Here is a 16530-nt window from a genome sequence, read left to right as displayed (position 1 = left end):
CAGTTTCAACAGTGAAGGGTTACAGAAGTATGCTGGCCTCAGTTTTTCGACATAAGGAATAGATCTGACGAATAATAAAGATCTACATGACCTTATAAGGTCTTTCGAAACCACGAAAGACCATGTAATCAAGAAGCCTAGCTGGAACTTGGATGTGGTCCTCAAGTTCCTAATGTCGGAAAAATTTGTACCGTCTCACGCAGCTTCGTTTAGAGACTTAACGAGAAAGTCATTATTCCTCTTTGCATTAGCAACAGCCAAGAGAATTAGCGAGTTGCAAGCTTTGGAAGGTAAAGTGGGTTTTAAGAAGGATTCAGCGATTTTGCTCCTTTAAACCATTTTTTTCTAGCAAAAAACAAAAAATGAAATCCCTCAAAGCCTTGGCCAAGAAGCTTTGAGATAAGAGGACTATCTTCATTAACAGGGAGAGAATCTAGAAAGGACACTGTGTCCAGTCAGGGCACTCAAGTTCTACCTGGAGAAGAAGAAGTTGCTGAAAGGTACAGAAGAAAGTCTTTGGTGCTCTGTAAGAGATCCGAAAAGATCGATTTCTAAGAAACGCCCTTACATACTTCATAAAAAGATGTAATAAGGGAAGCTCACCTTAAGTGCGATGAAGAGCACCTCAAGGTTCTCAGAGTGAGAGCTCATGAAGTGAGAGCCATAGCTACGTCTATGGCATTTCACAAAACATGGTCTCTTCAGGCTCTTATAGAGTCGACGTTTTGGAGATGTAATTCTGTGTTCGCCTCGAATTACCTAAGAGACGTTAAAATTTCGTACGAAAAAGTGCTTTGCTCTGGGAGCGTATGTTCGGCGAATTCAGTGCTGGGAGAAGGGGCTGAGGCTAATCCTTCCTAATTTAGTTTAGTGTTTAAATTACTTTTTATTGGTGGTTGTTTTTTATTGGTTAATTGTCAGAGGGAATAGGGAACCCTCTTGCAATTCATAGATTATAACAATACTAACATGGTCAGGTGATCGGGATTGGCTTCAGTACTCTTTGTGATTTTTATAACCTTAACTCTGTCATGTAAGAGGGCGAGTCTCCATTGATATGACAAAAGGTTCAAGGCTCTACCATGTAAGTGGGTCAGCCCCCATTGGGTACGTATCCAGATAGGCTCTGTTCGCTGTAAGCGGGCCTAGCCCCCATTGACACGATCCAAAGAGTTATTCAACCATAGGTTCATTCCTCGTTGAAACTCTTGAGGCAGGCAGACTCATCGACAGTAGTCATGAAGTCTTCAGCCCAATCAGTAGGAACTATGGATTATTTTATCCAAGAACATAGTTTGTTTTTTCCCTGTTTTTTAATGTATTTAGTTTAAGTATTATTTTGTTTTTAGCTGTCTCTTGCCCGCCACCAAGGGTGCCAATCAGCTAAGTATATATCTGCTGGGTAAGTTTCATGTACAAAAATGATATTGTTAAGATACAATAAAGTTTTGTACATACTTACCTGGGCAGATATTACGATTAATGGCCCACCCATCCTCCCCTCAGGAGACAGGTGAAGAGAAATTATGGCTTAGAAAACGGGAATAGTTCCAGACCCCGCCACCCAGCGGCGGGAATGGTGGATCACCTGACCTACCTGTCGCGTGTGCCGCGAGTTTTGAAATTCTGTCGGGACGACCGAGTCTATAGCTAAGTATATATCTGCCAGGTATGTATGTACAAAACTTTATTGTATCTTAACAATATCATTTATCTGTGTTATTTTTAAACGAAGTAAATATTGCTGATTATGCACAGTTTTATATGTTTCTTTTGTCAAGTTGTTAGTAATAAAAATCATGAGTGAATGATGAAAATTACTGTATGAGTGAATAATAAAAACTGTCATTATGAATGTTATAGTTTTGGTTTTTTGTTGTTATGTATAAATTTGTGAGAACATTACTGTCTCTTTTTGTAAGTGAAAATAAAGGAACTTTTGAATGTCAAGCTCAGGCAATGAGGTGTCATTTAGGTTTCATTTGGTTGCATATAAACTGCTTGTGGTTTGCATAAATGGTCATGCAGTTTCATGTGGTTAGAGATCAGAGAATGAATTGATGAGATTAGAACTTTTCTTGAGGTAAAATATTCAAAAGATGGGTGTTTGTGTGTGAGTCAGCATTTAACCTTTTACTTACAGCATTAGTAGTGCATTCTGTATCTTGAAAAATGTTGTAACATTGTTCAAAAGTTTTTTTTGACAGGTTTTAGATAAAGATGGTGTATCTGCAGCCATGCGTTTAGCAGAAATGTCAACTTACCTGGCACTGGAACACAATATGACATTGTATGACAAATTGCAAGACATTTATAAGATGTAAGTATGACGTTACTTTTTGATTAGTAATTGAAAAGCAGTTATTTATAAGTTTAATTACTTTTCGCAAAATGTATAATAATTTTTTTAGCCTTTATCTCTTTCATTCCCATGATTGTAAGACATTCACTATTTATGTAATAAAAGAAACCCCTTTCATTTTTAGCTGCATTTTATATCTTAAATTACCATGTTTAAGACTTTCAACTTTTTTCAGTTATGGTTATCATGTCAGCAACAATTCATACTACATATGCCATGACCAGAACATTATCAGTAAGATGTTTGACAGGATGAGGAACTTCAAAGGGCCTAATACAGTGAGTTTCAGTCACCATTTTCCAAATAAGTTTTACTGATGATTTTCATCTCCGAGTCATCTTTGTACAGGATCTGAGAGTCTTTTATATTGATACTGGCTGAGGGGTGATTTTGTAGAGAATCTTCAGTCAGTATATGTTAATAATGACATGAAATCATCATTGCCCTTTAGATTTGCTTTTCTGAGAAGTTTACACAGAAAATTTTAATTTGCATTCATTGTCAATGGATACTTGAACAGTTTCACTTGGTAAAGTGTACTTATATAGCATAGCAATACACAGTCAAGACCAGGTACATAATGAGTTTATATGTATCTGTATCATGAGATTAACTCACGAATGTTTGGATGTAAAAGTATAACATTGATATACTTCATGGATACAGATTTTGAAAACTTTATTGTAAGTTATAATCCATTGATGACGTCCATTACTTTGGGCCAGGCTTAATTTCTAAATTCTATACTGTACTGTATAACCACCAATTTTAGGGTGGGTTTCCTGAAATCTTGATTGTTACATAAATATTGAGTATGTGCAACACTACACATGAATTTTAGCTAGAAATTTTGAACATTGTATAATTTTCATTTAGACTGCGAAGGACCACATTTTAGGACTGAGTAACAATAATATGTTAATATTATCTCATTTATTTTGCTGTATATAGAATATTTTCTTAAAAATTACATATTAAAGTTGTTCACAGCTTTAACAAAACTTAGTGAAGCCACTAGGTCACACTTTAAGACTCATAGAGCTTGCCTGAAAGATGTGCTCTTGAATGAGAAGTGAAAACAGGGCAAGTTATGATTGAAGAAATTTAATAGCTATGTGGGCAGAGACCAAAGGGATTTGATGAAAAATAAGGATAGACAGTATTGCAGCTGGGCTTCATAGAACCTTCTGTGCCCTCTAAAGGCCTCTCCACACTTTTTATCTCATATTTGTTTCCCAGCCAGAATGGAAAACATTTAGTGTTTCTGTGTGTATATGTATATACATATACAGGCAGTCCTTACGATGAGTTCGGCTTATGACGCTCTGAGGTTATAACACTTTTCAATTATATATATCAGAAATTATTTCCAGGTTTACGACACATGTTCCAGAGTTATGTCGCTGACAACGCTGACCTGGCAGAAGAAATATGACTCCAAAATGCAAAATAATCAATATTTGAAGTTTTTTTTTATGAAAAATGCAATAAGAATGCAATTTACATAGTTTGTAATGCGCCCAAAGCATTAAAAGTAAGGTTTTCTTAGGTTTTTTGATGATGTTCTGGCTTATGACAATTTTTGGCTTACAATGTGTCTCAAGAATGAAACCCCTGTCGTAATGTGGGGACTGCCAGTCGTGAAAAATTCTAAGAAAACCTTACTTTTAATGCTTTGGGTGCATTAAAAACTATGTAAACTGCATTCTTATTACATTTTCCATCAAAACAACCTTCAAATATTGACTATTTTTGTATTTTTTTGGGAAGTCATATTTCTTCTGCCAGGTCAGTGTTGTAAGCGCCGTAACCCTGGAACATGCATTATAAACCTGGAAATAATTTCTGATAAATATAATTGAAAAGCGCTGCAACCTTGGAATGTCATAAGCTGAACCCGTTGTAAGCTGGGGACTGCCTTTATGTATATATGTATATACATATATGTGTGTGTGTATGTATGTATGTATATGCATATATGTATCTATTTTCACTTCTGCCAGAAGCAAGTAAGCATTACAGGCTCCTTTTTCTAAAGACTTCCTTACGATCTATTTCTTTTTCTTATCCCTCCTCACTGACAAGCATCCTGCCAACAACTGAGGTCTGGACAGGAAACATTGTTTGCCAACAGTTTGGAAACAGTTTGCAAAAAGTTTGCCCAAAATTGTTTGCAAACTTTGTTTACAAACAATGTTTCCTAATGTGGACAGGCCTTAAATGTGCATCACAAGGCACATTGTCAGTAGTATCCCATTACAGAGACTTGTAGTAATAAACAGTAGGGATGAACATTTTAGACATTGGTTTTATCCTTTTGAAAATTACAAGTAATCCTTTTCTTGCAGTATCCAGAATCTGTTGGTGGAAGTAAATTCATTATTAAGGATATCAGGGATCTAACAACTGGTTATGATTCTTCACAACCTGACAAAAAAGCTGTCTTGCCAGTGTCTGCCTCAAGTCAAATGATAACCTTTTCATTTGAAAATGGATGTGTACTGACGTTGCGAACTAGTGGAACTGAACCAAAGATAAAATATTACTCAGAAATGTGCGCCAGTCCAGAGCAACAGTAAGTATTGCATTTGTAGTTGAGGAACAATGATACACTATAGCCGATTAGCGTTTATTGGCCTATTAGTATTAACTGTACTATCCTACAAAGTAAATATCAACATTGTTCTATGTTTTCAAGGTGAGTTATATTTTGTTTTTGGCAATGTCATTTAACACCCTAAAAAGAAATGTTTGGAATAAGATACGCCCTCTATAGACCAATTTGTGTGAAAAAAATACAAATACAGTCAACCCCTGTTATTCGTGGACTCATAATTTGCGGAATCACTTATTTGCAGATTTTTCTGTGGAGTCTATCTATAAGTTATTTTGGGAGGGGAACTCGCCTATTCATGGATTTTTCTGTGGAACATATCTATTAATTATTTGCGGGAACTCACCTATTTGCGGAGTTTTTCATTTTTTTTGTAGAGCAATATTCTATATTTTCATATTATTCACTGTAATAACATTAATTAAATAATAATGTACAGTAAAACTAATAATACTACAGTACATATTAGTAATACAATTAAATAAGGGATTTTGACGTAGGAAAAATCTCTGGGTGATTGGCTCGTGTCGCCCTATGAAAGGATCCTTAATATCATTCTTTCTAGGCCAAAATTAATCTAAATTCTTACCAGAGAAAAACAAAATTAAGAAAATGTCAGTAAAACTGACTTCGCTCACTCTATAAAAGAAAGTGTCGGTATGAGAATAGGGGCGAGTGGGATCACTACCACGAGTCATTCACCATTTAGACCTTCCAATCCAAAATCCCATAGAGAGAGCTGATACTGAACGGGTGATGCGGCGCTACTACTACTACTAAGGACGCCACGGACAGCAGCGCCCTAGCGGTCATCCTTAATCTATGAACATCTTGCCCTGCAGGGGGGGAAAAGCAAGACAGGGTGGGTTTCATAGGGCGACACGAGCCAATCACCCAGAAATAGATTTTTCCTACGTCAAAATCCCTTTTCTGGGCTCAGCTCGTGTCGGCCTATGAAAGAGTACCAGAGAAACAGGCAAGATGGGAAAAAGGGACAAATGAAAAACAGTAGTAAAAATAGATATACAGGCAGTCCCCGGGTTACGACGGGGGTTCCGTTCTTGAGGCGCGTCGTAAGCCGAAAATCGTCGTAAGCCGGAACGACACTTGGAAATATGCCTTAAACTAAGAAAAAGTTAGAGAAGACCTTACCTGTGTGACATGCAAGTATTGCATGATGTGTAGTGTGGTTATTTCAATGGCAAAGGATGGTTCTTGAAGGTATAATTCTTTTATTAAACTCTTGTGACACTATCAAAGCACAATGTACTACACTTAATCCTTAGGTTAGATTATACACTAAACACTATTATGCACTGTACACTACGTAGTATGTAATCCTTTGGTAGATCCTGGAGTAGTACACTAAAATCCCAGTCTGGTAGCTCTGGAAGGTAAAAGTATAACACAATTAGTACAAAATACTACACAAAGTCCTGAATGCAATATGTAAATTATAGATATCAAGAGTAAAAGAGTTAATGTATGTTAATTAATTCCTTACTTTTAGTTTATAATTCCTTACTTTGAGTTATATCAAGAGTAAAAAAGTTAATGTATGTGAATTAATTCCTTACTTTTAGTTTAAAGTTGTCATGCTATGTAACCCTGGATGCACAAAGTCTTATGTGGCCCCATAGCCTACATCATTCAGGGGGTTCTGGAATGTACAAAAAATAATTAGTATGTCAGTAAGTACTCTATGCATAGTAAGTTACATACAGTAATATGCACCATACAGTGGTTTAATATCACATATATAACATGTATAAAACTTAGTTAATGTATGTTAATTAATTCCTTACCTTTAGTTTAAAGTTGTCGTGCTATGTAACCCTGGATGCACCAAAGTCTTATGGTGGCCCCATAGCCTACATCATTCAGGGGGTTCTTGGAATGTACAAAAAATAATTTTGTCAGTAAGTACTCTATGCATAGTAAGTTACATACAGTAATATGCACCATACAGTGGTTAATATCAACTGGTATGCATATTGTAAATGATTGGTCTACACCACCCTGTTCAGCAGGGAGTGTACAGTATGTAATTCCATGAGGGACCTTGATCACTTATCCCATGTGAGAGATCTTGGTCACTTTTTTTTAGTATGTAGTACGTATAAAACTTACTTAATGTATGTTTACTACTATGTATAATTCCTTACCTTTAGTACAGTAGTACATAGTTTACAGTTGTCGTGCTATGTTATGTAGTAACCCTGGACAAAGTTTTATGTGGCCCCATAGCCTGCATCATGGAGGGGGTCCTGGTTTTCTGGAATGTACCAAAAAAGTATCAAAGTTAAGTCATGTATGTATGTTTAGTAAGTTACATACAGTAACCATACGTACAGTTGGTTTATAACATGTATGTACATAATCAAACTTGGTTGGAAATTCCTGTAAAAAAAAGTTATGTACGTATGTAATACTACTGTATGTAAAAACCTTACTGTTCATACTTTGTTACACTACATGTTACATGTGATACGTATACTTTCCTGAAGGGTTTTTTCCATCCAAAAATGGTGCTTCTACTTGTAGTTATCCCTTGATGACACTTGTAGTAATTTGTTAGTAACAACCTGGAGTTGTGTGAAAAATGTTGGTTCTGGAAGGAAAAAGTAACAAAATTAGTGTACAAAATATACACTACAGAAAGTTGTGAATGCAATATGTTAATTACTGTAGATATATCAAGAGTACTAAAAGAGTTAATGTATGTTAATTAATTCCTTACTTTTAGTTTAAAGTTGTCGTTCAATGTAACCCTGGATGGACAAAGTCTTATGTGGCCCCATAGCCTACATCATTCAGGGGACTCTGGAATGTACAAAAAATAATTTTGTCAGTAAGTCCTCTATGCAGAGTAAGTTACATACAGTAATATGCACTATACAGTGGTTTAATATCACATATAACATGTACGTAGTATAAAACTTAATTTAGAAATTCCTTACATAACTTACCAACTTTTAGTGAGTCTCAAAGCTGTTACCTAGGTTGTGGGAGATGGAGGTGGAGGTGTAGAGCATTCATGATAAGGATGCATTCCAAACCTAACTTCAGTGTGCTTTATCACAGATAACAGGCTAGGATGATGGGCAGTCTGGAATGAAGAATTAATATTAAAGGACAGTATGTAACCAGTCTGGAATGATAATGTAATACATATGATTATAGTATGTATGTTACATACATAACATGGTTATTACATATGTAATATTAAAACATTAATAAAAAAAAATGTCCTTACCAAATTCTAGTGGTTGGCTTGCTTACTGGGATGGGCATATGGTAGATGAGTGGGTGGCTGGGCTATGGAGTAGGATGGGCAGGTGCTTGGGAGTCTGGAATGATAAAAAAATATATAAAATGATAGAGTTTACTACTGTAACTACTGCACATGTTATTACTGTTTGACATATGTAGTGTGTAATACGTATGTACAATATAAAAAATGAAGAATTCTTTTACCTGAAGGAATGGGAGAGGTGATACTACTCGTATCAACTGATTTGGGCTCTGGAGAGGTGATACTACTCGTATCAACTGATGAGGGAACATCTAGATCTGGAAAGAATGATAGGTTACATAAATATATAAGGTGGATGTAATTGTCGCATATGTACACTTTTAATAAAATTTCTATTAGCAATTTATAAAACATTTTATACAAATTTGTTAAGGATTCCTTACCTGATGAATAGGGCGAGGCATCAAAACCATGGAAAGGCTCAGGGTCATCTGGGTCACTGTCACTATCAAAGGGGTCTGAAATGAAAAAAAAAAATAATAAGGTTATGCAACATCAAACACATTGTACCACTATGTAAGTTAGTGTACGTATGTATGTAGGGTGTAAACAATTTCCAACATGAAAATGAGAAAATGAAATTGCTTACCTGATTGTACACGTACAGGTGGGCGGGCTGCTACAGAGGGTCCAGGTACAGGGGGATCTGGAAACTGTCACAGGTAGTACAGGGAGATCTGGAACTGTCACAGGTAGTACAGGGAGATCTGGAACTGTCACAGGTAGTACAGGGGGATCTGGAACTGTCACCACTTCTGCAATAAAATTACAAATGATTGAAAATTAATGAAGTTACAATTTACTCTTACATTTAGTTGTTACATTAAAAAATTAACACATTTTAATATGTACACTATGTAAACACATAATTAGTAAAACAGTTCAGAATTCCTTACCAGGACTAGGAGTGGGAGGTGGTGGTACTGGAGACTTGTGAAAGAAAGTGTCAAGCCTGGACTGCACACTTCTCTTCGTCTGCTTCTCCTTCAGGGTCTCCTTGTAGAAAGTCACCAAATCCATGATTCCTCTCTTGATTTTGTCAAACCTAGCAACGTTAGGGTCTTCTGCCTCAAAAGAAGCCAAGGCTCTCTCCAGATGAGTAAAACCCTCTGACAAGCCTTTCACAGTTAATGACCTGGCTTTTGGCTCTGGTGCCGCCTCCTCTTCCTTCAATCATTTGTGTTTCAAAGTTCAAGTAAGTCCTCTGCAGACAATTCCTCTCCATGGGAAGCCAGCAGCTCTGTTACATCATCAGGTTCAAGATCTAGTTTCAGCCTCTTGCTTAGCCCTACGATCTTCCTCGTCACAGTCTCGACGTCTTCTGCCTGGTCAAAGCCTTCAAAACTGTGCACAAACTGTGGACACAGTTTCTTCCAGGCCCCATTTAAACGTGGTCGATCTTCACCTCGTCCCAAGCACTTGCCAATATTTTTCACTGCATCAGCAATGTTGTAGCCCTTCCAGAATTGCTTCAGTGTCAACTCCTTGTTAGCTTCTATGGCCCATCAAAGCAAAACGTATGGTCCTTCTAAGGTAGTAAGCCTTGAAATTAGCTATTACTCCTGGTCCATTGGCTGTATCAGCGATGTGGTATTGGGTGGGAGGTACACCACCTTCACATTAGGATGCATGTCGCTCAAATTTGAAGGGTGACCAGGGCATTGTCCAGGACTAAGAGGGCCTTAAAAGGCAGACCCGCTTCGAAGTCAAATACCGCTCCACTGCTGGCACGAAATGGTCATTGAACCAACTCTTCGAAGACCATTAAGGTAACCCAGCCTTCTTGTTTGATTTCCAAATCACAGGGAGTTGACTCTTGAAAATGCCCTTGAATGCCCTGGGATTCTCGGCCAAATACACCAGCAAGGGCTTCAGTTTCAAATCGCCACTTGCATTGGACCCAAACAGCAAAGTCAGTCGCTCCTTTCCAGCTTTATGGCCCGGTGCTGACTTCTCCTCCTTGGAAAGGTACGTTCGATTTGGCATTCTTTTCCAAAATAATCCAGTCTATCCACATTAAAGACTTGGTCAGCCGTGTAACCACCATCCTTAATTATCTCAGCCAAACCACCTGAAAACTTTCTGCTGCTTCGCTATCAGCACTAGCAGCTTCACCTTGCAGCTTCACATTATGCAAATTTGCACGAGCCTTAAAACGGTTAAACCAACCTCTACTCGCGGAAAATTCACCACCAGCACTGCCTTCGCCAAACTTTTTCACTACTGCCTCATGCAGCGCTCTAGCCTTCTCCATGGATCACACTTAAGCTCACCGGAACACGTCGCTGGTTCTTCTGGTCCTCCAGCCAGATCATGAGCAATTTCTCCATTTCAACAATGCTCTGGCTACGTTGCTTCTCGTTATCACCGTTGACTTCATCGGTGCAGCATCCTTAACGTGCTTCAGAATACGTTCCTTGTCCTTCACAATGGTTACCACCGTGGTCCTGCTCAAGCCTAAAGAACGGCCTATTTCGGTGTTAGTTTCTCCCTTCTCCGAACGCTTCACCACGTCATATTTTACCTCCATCGTGATGACCTTCCTCTTCTTGGATGAACTATCATCGGAGGAAGTACTTTGGCGTTTAGGAGCCATTGTAAATTTGCGAAAATGGCAAGGAATTTCAGCAACGTCTTAGCACACAACCGACTGAACTTTCAGGCAGACACGCGATTGAAGTGGCGTCCTTTCGTATTGTTACGCTTGGCGTCCTCGGACCGTCCGAGGTCGTTGTTCGGTCAAATTTACCATACAGTTTAATAGCGTTAATTAATTTATGCACCTCCGCTCAAAAAAACTAGGTTCTGCATATGAGGTATCGTTAAAAAGCATAACAAACGTCGTAACCTTGGAATTTGTGTTGTATCTAACCAGAAACTTAGTTTTTTTTAATTATGTACTGGAAACAAGCAATGATTTTTCATTATATTTGCGCTTTTGGACTGTTTTAAACTGCGCATCCCAAGCTAGTGTATTCATTCGCCCGCAAACTAGTTCCGCATATGCGGCGTCACTAAAAAAATTAAAAAAAATACGAAAAAAAAGTGTCAAAAATCATCATAACCTCAAAATTTTTTGTTGTAATGTAACCAAAAACATATTTTATATTATACTGTGCTAAACTATAAAGGATTTTTATCATAGCATGCGTTTTTTAAAAGCGTCGTTAACTCGGAGCGTCGGAAGCGTCAGCGTCGTAACCTCGGAACAAGCGTCGTAACCCAGGACGGATTTTCCATTGAATATTTAAGAAAAAGCGTCGTAACCTCGGAACGTCGTAAGCCGGAACCGTTGTAACCCGGGGACCGCCTGTATAATATAAGTGAATCAGGTATACAGAATACAAATTAAGTACTTAAAGCTAACTTATGCTAAACAATGGCATAAAAAAGAGAGACCAACAACAAAAGTACTTAAAACTAACTTATAATAAACATAGTAGTATACAATAATGTAATGTAAGTAACAAAACAGATTCACTTAAGCAAAGTATTTACATATATACAAACACATTGTGTCCTACCCCTAGCATAAAAATAAGGGTAGGGACATTGAAGTACCTTATAAGTACAAAGTGTGGATGTCCCTAGAAAAAAAAACAAGGGACAAACCACTAATATGACCTCAGCGGCTAAGGCTAGAGTATCTGAGTAGCATGGCGATAGGGTGAGGCATGTTAGACGAGGTAGGTAGGAAGGAGATCTGGATCTATACTATGACTACTATACAGTATCGGAGAGAAACAATGTTTCCCGCTGCTACTGCAGAAAATTTTAAAGATTCCAAGGACTTTAGATAGTGACGTTTAAAGACTGTCGGAGATTTCCATCCAGTATACTTTTTAAGATCCTCGAAGTTCATATGTTGAAAGTAGTTAATTGAGGTGGCTACTCCCCTGATGTCATGTGCTTTTGGGAATGAATCAGGATTGGCTTGTTTAATGAAGTAAAGGATCTGTTGTCTAATACCTTTTACTGATAAAGTACCACCTTTTTCTCTCATGAAGAGAGAACCTGAGGATCTTGAGGATGTGCGAGGATAGAAAGGCTCTTAAAGTTGATACTGGGCAGAGAGAAGGGTCTTGCGGAAGTGGGATGACTTTCCAAGGAGCCCACCTTGCAAGAGGATCCTCATTTTTAGCTAAAAAGCTACGATCCAGAGCAAGCAGGACTTCTCCTGAGGGGAGGAATTCTACATGACCCGCCATCTCTGGATTAGAAGCCAACAGGTTCTGAAATTCTTAGCTCCTGCGGCTAGGACTTAATTAAGAATAACGTCTTTCTGAGGAGCATTATGAATGTGCACGACGAGTTGTCAGTATCTGATGCTAGTTTGAGGACGTCATTTAAGAACCATGAGACTGCAGTAGGCCTTTGAGAAGGTCTAAGTCTAGACAGGCTTTAGGGATAGACGTAAAGTAAGATTCAGTCAGATCTATCTGGAAACCCAACTGAAAGATCTTCTTCAAAGCCGATTTATGCGTAGTAATAGTGCTAGCTGCTAAACCTTTTCAAACAAGGATCTGAAAAAGGATATAGCTAAGTTAACTGTCATGGTTGTAGTGTTGATTCTTTCAGGGAAGGATGCTAATTTTTTAACAGCAGAGTCATATTGTGTAATAGTTGACTCTCTCTTATCTGACTCTAGGAGAGAGGTGTGGATCAATGTTAGCATCTTGTTAGCCGCAAACTTCATGAAGTCCATAAAGTTAGGGTCTGAAGAATTCCTGAGGAAGCGAACACAGTCCTCATTTGTACTGCCTGTGACAGCCTGGGATTGGGAAATCCGTTGAGGGTCTCGGAAGACCCCAATTCCAGAATAAAGAAGCAGGACGGAATACCAGTTGCTCTTGGGAGGCCAGTCTGGTGCAACCAGCGCTACCAGTCCCTTGAAAGTCCTCAGCTTGCTCAAGACTTTCAATAGAAGATTCACTGGAGGAAAAACATAAATTTTTCTCCACTGACTCCATCTGGCGACAGGGCGTCCGTGGCATAAGCCAGAGGGTCCAGGTTGGGGGCCACATAGCAAGGGAGCTTGTGGTTTGCTTGTGAAGCGAAGAGATCTACTTGGAGACCTGGGACTCTCCGGCATATCCACTGGAATGACCTGTCGTCTAGGGACCATTCTGATTCCAGAGGGACCGACCGGACAAAGCGTCTGCTATCACATTTCTTACCCCCGCCAGTGAGTGGCGACAGATGCCATTTGTGTTTGTCTGCTAGGCAAAGATGGCTTATCATGACATGGTTCACATGTTTGGGATTTGGACCCTCCTCTGTTGATGCAATGAACTACCACTGGCACTGTCCAAAACTGGTCTTAGAATGAGACTTTTTCGGGGGAAGAAGTCTCTTCAGGGTAAGAAATACTGCCATTGCTCCAAAACGTTTATGTGGAGCTGGCGGAACTGAGCTGACCAAGTCCCCTGAACTTGTTTGAATTGAGAATATCCCCCCCCACCCGGACAGGGAGGCATCCGTGTGTGAATGGTTAATACCGGAAGGGGATATTGGAGGGGTACCAGTTTGGCCAGGTTCTTCACTTTTGTCCATGGACGGAGTTGATTGCGAAGGATCTGTGGAATTACTGACAACTTTGTCTCGAGATTTTGCGTTTGCTCTCGATCGCCAAACTCGGTTTATATCCTTCAGCCTTGCTTTTAGGAGGATGTCTGTCAAGGAGGCAAACTGAAGAGAACCTAGGATTCTTTCTTGGCTTCTCCTTGATGTTTGTTTGCATTTGAGAAATTGTTTCACAGCTTTGGCTATTTCTTTGCGTTTGACCACTGGAATTGAACAGATTGTGGAAGACAAATCCCATTGGATTCCTAGCCACTGAAAACGAGACTCTGGAGTAAGTCTGGATTTCGTTTTGTTTATCTGGAACCCCAGATGTTCCAGAAATTTAACTACCTTTTCCGTGGCTTTGAGACATTCCTCGACGTTGGTGCCCAGATCAACCAATCGTCGAGGTATGCTGCTACCATTATCCCCTGAGTTCTCAATTGTTGAACTACCACTTCTGCTATTTTTGTGAATACCCTGGGGCTACATTCAGACCGAAGGGCATCACTTTGAATGAGAATTTCTGATTTCCTAGTCTGAACCCTAGGAATGGGCGGAAGTGCCTGGCTATAGGGATATGATAGTATGCGTCTGTAAGATCGATGGAGCATGTGACGGCTCCACGAGGAAGTAAGGTCCCTTACTTGCGAAATGGTAAGCATTTTGTTTTCTTGTCGCAACGGATGAAATGAGTTTAGCCTTGACAAGTCTAAGATTTACCCTTCTTTTTGTTGAGCCTTTCTTTGGCACACGCTGAATAAGCGACCTTGTAAATTTTAAATGCTTGACTCTCGCAATAGCTCTTTTCTGAAGGAGTTCTCTCGCATAATCTGTCAAGTTTCCTTTGACGGTTCATGTAAAATGATCTGATTGGAGGGGATCTTTGATCCAACTCCAACCCAATCCCTTGGACACTATGCTCTGTGCCCAATTGCTGAACCCCCACCTGTGACGGAAGAGGAACAACCTCCCTCCTACCTGGGGAGCCTCATTGTTGTTGGGCGGGTTGACCTCCCCACCCTCCTCTGAACTGCCTACCTCTTCTTGTCGCTCTACTTGAGCCACGCTGGCGAAAGTGGCCTCGCGCTCTGCTACCTCTCGCCTGCCCCGTTTAAAAGGGAGGATAAGCCTGACTTTCATAAACAGGGTTGAAGGCCGGCGAGAGTGCGTAACGAGGTCGAGGGTTGCGACTAGGAGGGACAAACAAGGTAGGAATGGGTTTGAGTCCTGTTTTGAAGTTGCAGGCTGTCCCTGTTGGGTAACTGGGACGGCCTGAACGAATTGCTGCTGCTGCTGACGTTTCTGGTAAGGCTGGAATCTTCTACCAGCCTTCTTTGGTTTCTTACCAGCAGCGGGGGCAGATTCTTGTTTCCTCTAGAGGAGATACCCCATCTAGCTCTGAGGCTCTGGTTGAGCCTAGCAGCCTCATGGTGTACCTCATTCACCGCGGACTCTGGGAAGAGGTCCGCCCCCCCACATGCTGGAAGCCAGGAGCCTATTAGGTTCGTGCCTAAAAATAGTGCATTCCTGCAGAACGTGCTTCGACAGTTCCTCCTAGCTAGGAAGAAGTCGAAAGCATCTGTCGGTGAACCGTTGGAAGCTGAGACTGGCCAGAATCTTAAATTAAAGGTTTCTGTCCATACGATAAAGCAGCCATCTCAGTAATGATCAAAGAATTGAGGGATCTCCCAAACCTGGTTCGAGCGTCGAACTCTGCCTGAATCAAGGTATCAGGCAGCCTCCCCCCCTCGGAAGCTTTTCACCAAATGGTCCATTGCACAGTCCCGGGTTTGAGCTTACCAGCGTGAAAGTGGACGGCAAGTTCTCCCACAATTCCCCGAAAGCTGGGAAGAGCGGAGAAGTAGACTCCGCTTCCCTCAGTTGGTGCATTGGGCTCATCCTTGAGGACTGCCTGAAGAGTCGCTTCCACTATTTGGTAGCGAACGGAGAGAAGCCTCCTCCTCCGTCGCAAAAAAATAGTAAAAGGACTCTTGAAAGCCTGGAGCTTGGTGTTGGTACACTCCCAGTCCTCAAGGCAGTGAACCCATTCCCGTTGAGCGTGCTCTCTACTATAAAGCACATGCTCTCTGGTGATCTTGTCTTCCCTAGTGAGCGCCGCTGCGGTCAGCCTAGCATACCCAATGAAAGGCTGCGTCAATCCCGGAGGATAAAAACTCGAAGTCCTCAATCCTTCGAGTTCCACACTCCGGGACAGAGATCATACCGTCCTTGAATGGAGCGTAAGCGGCTACTCTCCTTAGGTTATCCATGGAGAAGGCTGGTAGCGACTAATAAGGGAGGTAGTGGGGAATACCAGCACTTGCTACTGGGGAGACTGAGTAAGGAACCTGAGCAAGCCCAGCTACTCGGTCCTCATTTCTCTCTAACTCTGTTAGAGAAGTTATCTTGGATGGACTGGCCCGACTGATTCAAAGTGTTCGACAGTTGCGCGAAACATCTGTTCGAACTTGGTTCCCGAGGGCGGAGACCTGTGAGCCGGACCCATCTCTACCTGTTGCATCACCACTGCTGAGAAGGCAGTGGGATCAAAGGTGCTCGGTCCCGCTACTCCACCGGCGTTGCCGGATTGTGGATGCGGTGGAGGCCGGAGAAGGCATTGGCTCAGCAGGAGCGCGAGCCTTCTCCTTAGAAAGCCTTGCTTCTAGAGCTCTT

The 16530-nt window shown here is 40.5% G+C and overlaps 1 protein-coding gene and 1 long non-coding RNA gene across 2 annotated transcripts in view; one reads left to right on the top strand and one right to left on the bottom strand.

The window, feature by feature from the left end:
- Window positions 1–2207: 2207 nt before the first annotated feature.
- The window catches only part of LOC135215638 (phosphopentomutase-like), a gene marked incomplete at its 5' end in the record, with an annotated part of 32954 nt that continues 18631 nt past the window's right edge, over window positions 2208–16530 (top strand). Inside the window, 3 exon segments of the mRNA XM_064250559.1 lie at window positions 2208–2320; window positions 2538–2640; window positions 4711–4937. Coding sequence (XP_064106629.1) covers window positions 2208–2320; window positions 2538–2640; window positions 4711–4937 — 443 coding nt within the window.
- Window positions 7339–8083, bottom strand: LOC135215637 (uncharacterized). Its single transcript, XR_010314743.1, has 3 exons — window positions 7946–8083; window positions 7717–7799; window positions 7339–7587 (listed from the first exon to the last, which is right to left on the bottom strand). It is a non-coding gene; the product is annotated as an uncharacterized LOC135215637 (long non-coding RNA).

Source organism: Macrobrachium nipponense, chromosome 5 (genome assembly GCF_015104395.2).
Source record: "Macrobrachium nipponense isolate FS-2020 chromosome 5, ASM1510439v2, whole genome shotgun sequence".
Taxonomy (NCBI): domain Eukaryota; kingdom Metazoa; phylum Arthropoda; class Malacostraca; order Decapoda; family Palaemonidae; genus Macrobrachium; species Macrobrachium nipponense.
This window is presented reverse-complemented; position numbering and strand designations above follow the sequence as displayed.